At 41.3% G+C, this 11113-nt stretch overlaps 1 protein-coding gene across 1 annotated transcript in view; it reads right to left on the minus strand.

Moving 5' to 3' along the window:
• Positions 1–11104, minus strand: part of CFAP61 (cilia and flagella associated protein 61) — a 267633-nt gene extending 256529 nt beyond the window's left edge. Inside the window, exons 1-3 of the mRNA XM_005865983.2 lie at positions 10959–11104; positions 9339–9489; positions 2104–2254 (exon numbers count right to left, since the gene is read on the minus strand). Coding sequence (XP_005866045.1) covers positions 2104–2254; positions 9339–9481 — 294 coding nt within the window. The 5' untranslated portion in view covers positions 9482–9489; positions 10959–11104. The remainder of the gene's footprint in view (positions 1–2103; positions 2255–9338; positions 9490–10958) is intronic.
• Positions 11105–11113: the final 9 nt, after the last annotated feature.

Genomic DNA, 11113 nt, shown 5'->3' on the forward strand with positions numbered 1-11113 from the left:
TGAGGCGGGGTTTGGTCACAGACACAGAGCAGCACTGTGTTTGTGGATATTTTATGTCTAAAGTGATGTGACGCCCAGGCAGTGCTGGAGTGTTCTCCCGTACTCTGCTCACCGCCTTCTATCCTCCTAGCTCAGAATTATTCAAGGTAACAGGGATCCTAAATGAATCCAGTGCAACTGGCTCTTATTCCTGCCCCCACAAACGGGCTGTGGGCAGGGAGGTGCCTGCAGGGGAGTGAAATCGATTATTAACTCAGTAGTCTTGTCCTCGGGGGTGTCGATGCCAAGTGAAAGACAATCACCCTTTCCCCGGGGCTCTTGAGTAAGCAGCTGCTACTCTATTCAAGTGACACGAGGGAAAGAGTCTCTTATGAATTTGAAGGATGGAAGGCAGATGCCGCTTATGAATCCAATGGCTTGTTTTGTTCAACATTCCCAGAGTCAGAATCAAATATTACTCTTGGGATTCAGAAAACCTGGGAGCTGAAAACTCAAAGTAGCAAGATCCTAACATGACTTTCAGGTTAAATCTGTCAAGTTTTTAAAGAGCTATGTCTTGGAACTTCTGAAGACTTCTTACGTGGCCTAAATAATGAGCAGTTGGTCTATATATCCACGGGTTAGTCTGCTCAACTCAGTACCCCTGTGTTTATGGGCAAATCTTCAAATTGGGAGATGATGTGAGGTGGCTGGTCGGGGAGGGTAGTGCTTGCACCCAGGTCAGGACAACAGAAGCACTGTCTGTGTTCCTTGTTTCCTGAGCAAGTTTATGGGTGGCCTGGGGCTATCACCTGCACATCACATGCCTTGGTCTCCCCTGCTGTTGGATGGCGTGTGCCTTAGAACACTAGGGCATAAAACGGCTTGAGAAGGACCGTGAATTTGGTTTATCATCTCAATGGTCACCTTATTAGTTTATGGGTGACCATTGAGATGATAAAAAATGATTCGTTGCACTTGAGATGCTGGTTACTTTAGGCAAAGTTAATGAGAGAATATTTTTAAAATATTGCTGGGTATGATATAAAATAGTAAACGTCCTACTGGGCCATAGCCGAAACCTTTGAGATTCTCTCTTCTTCCACCAGATAGAAATGATTTACATCTCAAATGGATAAACATCCATATACTAATCACTGTTCTTACAGAATTGTAAAATAGCTCAGTCAATAGAAAATCCATCACAGATACAAGCATTCAATGAAAGAATCTTTCTGCACTAGTTCCAAGTTTGAGATAATTTTTCCGACCATGGTAACTGGGTGCACAGGGTAGTGAGGTAGAGAAGAGGACAAGGGAAGACACCAACTAGCTGAATATGTGCTAGATAATGTGCTGAGTGTGCATGTGTGTGCATAGTTGTGTGTGTGTGTGTGTGTGTGTGTGTGAATGCATGCATTTGTGGGAGGTGAACTCACTCTTGCACTCAAGTGACACTCCCCAGGGCTCTGGGGACATGCTACTGAATTCCACTGACAGGCAAGTGTGCTGCCCACAGAAATGGGGACCAGATGAAGGCCTGGCTCTGGCAGGTGGAGGGCAGGAAGGGCTCAGATGTGGCACCAGTCACCTGGGCCCAACTCCGTGGGAACTGCTGACCTGGCCCCTATTTGCCAACAGGTTGTCAGATGCCCGCAGCTAGAAGACATCACATGAGCTGTAGTCCACATAGGCACTTTGAAAATTATAGTGTGACAAGAATCTGAGGCTGTTATCATTATTACAGAGGCAAATATGCAGATGGAAGGTGCCCTTCCATTACATCAAAAACTTTGGATACAGACACTCGGAGCACAGGGTGGAGACCAGAAAGCAGATGTTCTGACACTCCCGCTAATTCCTTGCTCCCAGTCCTCATCAGCAGAGTATGGCCTGGGCCTGGCCAGAAGCTGTCTGATCTGGCTATTATCTACCTTTTTTTTTTACCCACAGACCCACCCTTCCTCCCCACCAGCTATCTTCATACCTAATTGTCATGATGTCACGTACTTTCTGTTGTGAGTTTTGAACTGCTCAGTCCAAGACGGAAAAGACATATATGTAAGCACAGGGCCTCCCTTCAAAATGAAGAGGGTTCCAATAAGCATGTGCATGATTGCTTACTGTGCACGGGAGTTCCTTGTCGAGCTCCCGGAACACGTACACCCACTCATCCTGCTTGGCCACATTCCAGTTGGGATAGTCCACGAAGGTGGCGTGGGCCATGATCTCCTCCCTCTCATTACAGAGAGTGATGGCAAGGTTGGCCTTCTCCCTGTGGAAACGATTAAAATTGCACACACATGTAAGATTACGAAAAATGAGATGAGGATGTCATTTTCTCAAACCCGTTTGGCTACTGGAGCTCAGCAACCACTGCATAAGGTATGATAACCATTGAAAGAGGTGGAAGCAATGTGACAGCCAGCTTTGGGAATAGATCTTTCAGGACATCTGGCACTACCGACTACATTTTTACTGAAAATTATATTTCATTAGAAAGCCATTACATTTATGAACTGAATTGTCCAATACCCTTCCCTTGGAGATTGGCTGGGAAAATTGGTTGACTGTAAAGTTTCTCCTGTCCATTCCATGTGGCCAACACCCGTGTTAGCCTAAACACGTGCAGTTAGTGTGGCCAGCTGTCCCAGTTTAACCAGGACTGATGTGTCCAAAACACGGGACTGTTACTGCTTCAACCAGAAAAGTCTTGGCAAACTGGGATGAGTTGGTTGCCTGTGTGCAGCAGCCTTCTGAACAATTTCTCCAAACCCTGAGCTAACTGCTTCTTATGGGATCCGAGCATTAGCAATATACCTGATCTACCTGCAGAAATGGAACCCCACAAGTTAGCAAAGACAAGGGAGGAGAAGCAGGTCTTCTGATTCCTCTGGTGGCTGCCCCAAAGGGACGTTTTGATGGTCCCTCCCCACAGCTACCCTGGCCTGTGGCCCGTCACGGCAGCAAGAGCTATGACTTACAGAAAGGTTACACTTTACTTCATGGAGAACCATTTGTATATAAATTGAAATGCAATTTTCACTTTCTTAGCTAAGTGAAATCGACTGGTATCTTAAGTTGGAGGGGGACATTTTTTTTCATGTTCCTTCAAAAAACAAAGAAGGCAGAAGCTATCCATTCCTTATTAAGGGGAATCAATGAGAAGACAGCATATAGCTGAAGGAGGAGAAGAGACAACGGGGATAATAGAGAGAAAATTATATATACTCTCCAGTTACACATTTATCACCCAAACATTGTATTGTCAGTTCAGTAAAAAATTAGAAAGTACTCACAGGCAAAAAGAGAAAAAATAATTTGAAAGCTCATCCTTGATACCACCCCCCATAGATAATCAACATTTGTGAATATTTTGGTGTCAATTTCTCCATATATGCCTCGTTTTCAGGGCAGCCATACATTGAAATGTACTTTGTGTGTTTTTTAAAATGAAATACCACAACCCATACTGTTTGCTTTTCCCCCTCCTGACAGCATATTATTTTCCCAGAGCTGCTCACCAAAGAGCAGTCTCACACACACGTACTTCTTGTTCCAATTTTGTGTCTTTAAACCTGTTCATTTTGGCTTAAATACATATATTTTCAATAGAAAATTTACATCACTATCATAAATGGAAAACCAGATCCCTTACTAGAAAGAAAGAATAACTATAAAAATAAAGACATAACATTTAAAACAAAAATGTCTTGTGCATGTATCAAGTCAAATCACCTTGGGTACCACCAGAGGTAGGGGTATTTTTGGGAAACATTGTACTAGGGATGCTGATCTCAGCTCCTACAGCCACCATCCCCTCTCATAGGAAGTCACATCCCACAGCCACAGGGGACTCCACTAAGGGTGCACCCAGCCCAAGGGCCCCACCAAAGCACTGGCTATCATGGAGAAGAGGTAGCAGGCTACTCTCAAGTCCCAAGATTACAGAATTCACACAAAGGACTTCTCAGCAGAAGAATGCACCCCCCAACCTCTCCAGATGACTCATTGAAGCCCTGCAGAGGCTCCCTCCAGCTCCTGGTCTTCTGGGCTCCCCTGCCCCAGGCTCCCAGAGCTTCATGCTGAGAGTTCTCACTCTAATTCGGGTGAGAAAATGCCCAGGGCATAGGACCCCTGGCATGTCAGCCATGATGGTGGTGGTGGTGAAGGAGGAGGAAGTGGGCAAGAGCTGAGACAGGGCAACCACCATCACTTCAGGGAAGCAAGGGAAATGTGTTCCTGGAATCCCAATTTGAACTTAAAATGCGTTTATCCATGGGCCCCAGGATGGTGGTTGGGTTCAATAATACAATTAGCACAGTACTATACGACACAGACATTATTGATTAAATAGGATTTTGTAGGTTGGCCTGGGAGGCCAGCCATGAATAACTTGGTTACATTGGGAAAATGTACTGCAATTTCCAAATGGCTGACTGCAAAACGTAACTTCTGCAGCATTATCCTTTGTATGTATAATTTCCACTTCTTGCTCTATGAGCAGAATTCTGATTTCTATTGGTGAATAATATCTTTGAACTTTAACATATTTTGTGTAAAATATGTGTGTGTGTGTGTGTGTGTGTGTGTGTGTGTGTTTAAAAGGCCTCCTTTGGTTATGATTTGGCTTATTATAAAGAATAATTTTAAACCAGCTTTAAAAACACATCTTCTCCCTCTACTTTTTTTCCTCCTCTCCCTTCTTTGCTCCCACAATGATTTTTACCTGTCCTACAGGTGATATCATAACTGATTTTTTGTTTACTCGAACTCCCATTTATTAAGAAAGGTATTTTAAAATATCCAATTATGAAAGTGGGTATGTCTATTTCATCTTTTGGTTCTATTACTTTCTGCTTTATTTTAGGATGGTGTCATTAGTAGCATACAAGTTTAAAGCTGTCACACCTCTCTAAAGAACTAAACCATCTTTAGCGGTATGATGCTTTTTGCCCTAAAGTTTATGTTGTCTACTACTTATATAACAACACTAGCCTTTTTAAAGTGAGATTTTGGCTGGCAGTCTTTTTCCCCCAGTACTTTGACTTTAAACACTTCTGTGCCCTTGTATCTTAGGTGTTTCTCAAACACAAAAATATGACTGAATTTTATTTTGTTCTATTTCAGCCAATCTGCCCAACTTTATCTTTTAACTAAAGACTTTCCCCCAAATACATTTATTGAGATTAGTGATATAGTTGAATTTTTTTTCTATCTTCCTATTATGTGATTAACATGTCCCACATTTTATTTCATTTTTCTTCTTCCCATCTTGCCTTCTTTATTCAGAGTTTGTTTAAAAGTTCTTATTCCATTTCCCTCTATAGGTCAGAAGTTATCATCTCACTGCCTAGCCTTTTAATGATTATCCTATACCAGTGATGGCGAACCTTTTGAGCTCGGCGTGTCAGCATTTTGAAAAACCCTAACTTAACTCTGGTGCCGTGTCACATATAGAAATTTTTTGATATTTGCAACCATAGTAAAACAAAGACTTATATTTTTGATATTTATTTTATATATTTAAATGCCATTTAACAAAGAACAAGCAACCAAAAAAATGAGTTCACGTGTCACCTCTGACACGCGTGTCATGGGTTCGCCATCACTGTCCTATACATAACATACATTCCTAACGAAATCTTTACCCTTTGTTTCAGTTACCAATTAACATGTAAAAACCACCCCAAGCTTAGTGGCTTAACACAATTTATTATTATCTCTCATGATTCTGTGTTGAGTGTTTAACTGAGCAGTTTTTGCTTGGGGTCTCTGAAGGGGCTAGCAGTCACACTGTGGCTGTGGCTGGAGTCACCTCACTGTATTCAGTATCTAAAATGCTTTAGTCACATGGCTAGTAGTTGATGCTGGTTTCTGGCTGGGAGCTCAGAGGCAGCTGTCACATGAAGCACCTGCATGTGGCCATGTGACCGGAGTGTTTAACAATATGGCATTTGGGTTCTGAGAAAGAGCATTCCCAGTGGCCAACTGGAAGTTGTAAGACTGCTTATGACCTAGACTTGAAGTTACAGAGAAATCACTTCTGTAGGTTTCTATTGGTTACACAGGGCTGGCCCTGATTCAGTGTGAAAAGGGCCTACACAAGGGCATATACGCAGGATATGTGGTTCACGGGAGAGAGGGAAGGCACCTTTGTGTATTAGCTACCACTCCCTCCCCCTGAATAATACCTTAAGAGTACTTTCATTATAAACATGTACCTTCCAGTTTATATACAATTGTCCAGTATTTTAATCTAAGTTATTTATATCTTATAACATATTTAAATTGAATATCTAGATGAGGTTGGTTCTTATTGCTATTGCTTTATATAAATTAAATTAACCCACATATTTGCTCATATTTTTGTTTACTTTTCTTCTTGTATCTTGGGCTTTTCCAGCTGAACTATCCTTCCTCCTGCCTATAATATATTTGAGGCATTTTTGTTTGTCTGAAAATGAATTCATTTCTCCTATGTATTAAAAAATTGTTTCACTGGGCATATATCATTCTAGGTTGATGTTATTTTCCATTATCTTCTGGCTACCATTGTTGCAAGTGAGAAATCATCTATTAGTCTAATCTTCAGCTCTTTGCAGGTAATTTGTCTCTTTTTGTCTGATTATTTTTCAGATCTCTTTAGCATTGGCATTTTGCTGTTTTATTATAATTTGCTTAGCTGTAGATTTCTCTGTGTATTTATCTTGTTTAGGATTCACTGAGTTTTATGGATGGAAGAATTTATGCTTTCAACAATTCTGGAAAGTTCTGTCATTATCTCTTCAAATAGGGACTGTTCCACTACCTTTTATCTCCTTCTAGAAGTTTACTAGTCTTGTCAAATAGCCCACTCACATTTTTTATCTCTTTCTGTTGAATTCTGGATAATTTTTTGATATTAATCTTCCACCTCACTACTTCTGTCTTCAACTGTATCTATTATATTTGACTCATCCACTAAACTTTAACCATTTGTATGCCGTAAGTGTCTATAGACGCAAGCGGCGGACCTTTTTTAATTAAATTCAAAATATCGTGGCAGTTACTCGTTAATTTTGACTATACAGGGGTGGGCAAAAGTAGAGTTATAATTGTTCATGTGGAAAAAGACATGCAGGTTATGATTACTATAATAGCTTTATGAACACAAAAGAATAAACTCTATGTTTCGCATACTCACAACTGTAAACCTACTTTTGTCCACCTCTGTGTTTGCATTTCTAGATGGTCTATTTGACTTTTTTTTCAAACCTCATTATTCATTTATATGATCTTTTAAGACCTATTCAGTTTAGACATAGTAAGCATAGTTATTTTATATTCTTTGTCTGACAATATATCAACCTTTGAGAATCTGATTCTGCTGGATATTTTGTTGTTGTTGGTTCTCAAAAAATGGTGTATGTTTCCTTGTATAATTGTGGTTTTTTTACTGTGAGCTCATGTTCCTTGAGCTCATTATTTCTAGTCTGAGTTGAAGCTCCATCCCTTCACACCTGACCTGTGTTTATTACAGCCAGTCTCCTGGAAACACATTGGTAAACTAACTCAGCTGTTGTGTGTCCGAAAATGCAGTCATTATTTGGGATCTTTTGAAGCTTTTGGGGACCACAGATATAATCAATGTGGACCTCAAATCAATATGTGCTTATGAATCCTTGGGGGAGGCTGAGGTTGAAACAGGACAGTGCTTACTGTCCACTTTTTTTAAAAAATATATTTTATTGATTTTTTACAGAGAGGAAGGGAGAGGGACAGAGAGTTAGAAACATCGATGAGAGAGAAACACCGATCAGCTGCCTCCTGCACACCCCCCACTGGGGATGTGCCCGCAACCAACGTACATGCCCTTGACCAGAACCGAACCTGGGACCCTTGAGTCCGCAGGCCGACGCTCTATCCACTGAGCCAAACCAGTCAGGGCTTACTGTCCACTTTTATCTAGTGGGCTTATATCCCATTCATCCTTACAATGAACAAGCCAGTTTTATACAAAAGAATCTAATACTTCCATCCTGAGGTGGAGGGAGTATTTATTTTTTGTTCTTTGGAAAGCTGTCAAACACAGAATCATGAGGTTTCTAGAATATAGCATAAAATACTCAAGGAGAAAGTGGCATTAAGACCTACTGTTCTTGCCCTAGCCAGTTTGGCTCAGTGGATAGAGCATCAGCCTGCAGACGGAAGGGTCCCGGGTCCAATTCCGGTCAAGGGCACATGCCTGGGTTGCAGGCTCGATCCCCAGTAGGGGACGTGCAGGGGGAAGCCAATCAATGATGATTCTCTATCATTATTTCTATCTCTCTCCCTCCCTCTCCCTTTCTCTCTGAAATCAATAATAATAATTTTTTAAAAAGACCTACTGTTTTTTATTTCACTCTAATGATGTTCTCTGCATAGTTCTTGTGTATGCGTTAGTGCATGAGTGCATGCGTGTGTGTGTGTGTGTGTGTGTGTGTATCAACATACTTTTTCCATCCAGAGAAGATCATTAAGGTATTTAATCCACAATAATACCAAAAAAATGAAATAATTTCATTGGTGCATACATTTTAAAGTCTTTTATACATATTGCCCTACTGTTCTCTAACAAAATTGTACCAGTTTCCATTATACTCAGCAGTGTGCTAATCAGAAACTACAAATTTTAATGTCTTAGGTTGGCCTCAGTTTAAACATTTCAAGTGTATTTAATATGAAGCTTTATGAAATCCACAATACTGAGCTATCTCTTATCTTTTTCAATAAAATTATGAAGAAAGATTACAGGATATTTATATTCTGGTATCCAAAAAAAGCAAAACAGGGGGAAAAAGAACTTTTAAGAAAAAAAATCTATACAGATTTTGAAACTTAGAAGACTATTTTCACAGCAGTGGATAAGAGCATAACCAGGCTTTGTCACCTACAAGTTCTAACTGCTTGACCTTGGCAGGCCTCAATTTTCTCATCTTTAAAATGGACATGATAGTGGCTAGCTCAGAGAGGTGTCAGTGTATTAAATAAGATCATTTTGGCAAAGCACAGAGCCTGATAGAAAATAAATTCTCAAAACTGGTAGCTAATATTACTGACTTGCCCCAGGTGAATCTACCAGTGGGTGGGGCAGTTGAGATTTGAACCCAAGTTTGTCTGAATCCAAAACCCATGAGAAATCCTTCTGACCTGCATGTTGTTGCAGGTCTTAGAGACTGGCTGTTCCCAAAGATCTCCTGCTCAGTAGGGTAGATTTTCTTGCTGCCCATTTCCTCACCAAAGGCCCCATAAAGACAGAGGAGTGGGGACTGGGGTCCCCTTCCTGTTGTGTGATAAAACTGATAAACATAGTTAAGCTTCCTTGGCTACGTACTTACAGAAGGTAGATGAGATTAAGCCTCCCAAACAGATTCTGAGTAAATTTTCTAATGAGGTTTTTGATACAAAAAATATCCTGGGACTCTGTTCTTCGGCAGTGAACGACTTCTACCTTTCCTCTTGGAGAAGTGAGTATTGACATTTTTTATCCTGTCCCCAAAAGAGAGAAAACAGCCCACTGTTAATCTGAGATGATAAGCCAGTCCAGTTATAGTACTAACAAAATTGGACGTTAATTCAATTTCCGTATGGTCAGAGTGAACATGGTATTAGAGTGCTGGTGGGACATATTTCCCCCTGGGGGTAGGCTGCAACGATTGACTGTCACCACAAACCAGTTGACATGTTTCTCTCCAGGACAATGATGTTTCTGAGAATTGGCCTGTCTAGAAATTTCTGCAACCGTGTTCTTTGTTTCCAATGAAGTTGCTTTAGAGGATTCTAACTGTAGGCTTGAAAAACAGTGAAAGGAATTATTTACTGATTCAGGGTCCTCTTATATTTAATTAGTCACCACTGCAGGTGGCCAAGAGTTACACCCCTGTATGGACAGCTGCTGCCCTTGTTCCAAATGAGTTCCCCAAACTGAAGTCCTGAAGGGCAGCGATCCTGAGAGAGATTTTGAGACAAAACATCTCATGGTCAAATAAGTATAGGAAATGCTGCTTGTGATAGCATTCCTGACAGGCCAACATGCTCATTAAAGAGTTTGAGAAGTTCCATAAGAAAGTACCTGCTTTGTTTGTATAACCAAGTCTTTCTGAGGAGAATCGCTAATGACAACAGTGGAGAGTCTAATGTTTCAGAAAGACATATAATAGAGTGTACAGCACCAAGAGTGACCCTAAAGTAGACTATGGACTTTGTGAGATAATATGTCAATGTAGGTTTATCAAGTGTAACTAATGTACCACTTTGGTGGGGGATGTTGATAGTGGGGAGGCTGGGGGAGAGGTGGAGGAATAGGCATTCTCTGCCTCTTTCTCTCAAATTTGCTGTGAACCTAAAACTGCTCCAAGAAATAAAGTCTTTTTAAAAATTCTCTTAACCATTTGCTTGCTTATAAGTATTTTTTTCTGTTTTTAAAGGCATGTCAAGAATTATACCAGGCAACATTTACTGAGCACTACATAGATTTTTCTCTTTAATCCTACTGAACTAGATATTATCCTCGTCTTATAAAGACATGGAGGCCAAGATAATGCATGTAATTAAGGCAGACTAAGAGAATTTAAACATCTGCCTCCCTGAGAACAAGGCTGGCTGGTTTGCTAGTCTACTCATTTATTTTTGTTTTGTATTATCTGGCTTTAAAATACTTTCAGTTATTTTTAATAAACTTTTAGTAACCTTGGAGTTAGTTATTTGGGCACTACTGTCCAGAAACGAAAGTAGTGGTTCTCAGAAACTACAAAATCTAGAATGCAACGCAGCTCCGGGCTGCCCAGGAACGCAGCGGCTCGCCCCTTGGCATGCTGGGAGTAGTAGTTTTTCGGCCTGCCTCTCTTCCCCCCAACCTCGAGCATCCAGATTGGCGTTGGTTCCTACTCCCCTTGCTGGGCGCCAAAGCTAGACAGGTCCAGCGGTTCTCGCGCTGTCACCCAGTCCCGGACACTGACCTGGATGTGTCCTTGACGCCCTGGACCCAGTCCTCGCGTCCCTGCTGGGAAGGCCAGCTCTATCCACCTCAACCGCAGCTCCCGGACGCCGCGCTCCACAAGGCTCTAAGGAGGACGCGCAGCCAGGTTACCACAGAAACGGCGCTCCCTGGGTC

The sequence above is a fragment of the Myotis brandtii genome, unplaced genomic scaffold, assembly GCF_000412655.1.
Source record: "Myotis brandtii unplaced genomic scaffold, ASM41265v1 scaffold217, whole genome shotgun sequence".
NCBI lineage: Eukaryota > Metazoa > Chordata > Mammalia > Chiroptera > Vespertilionidae > Myotis > Myotis brandtii.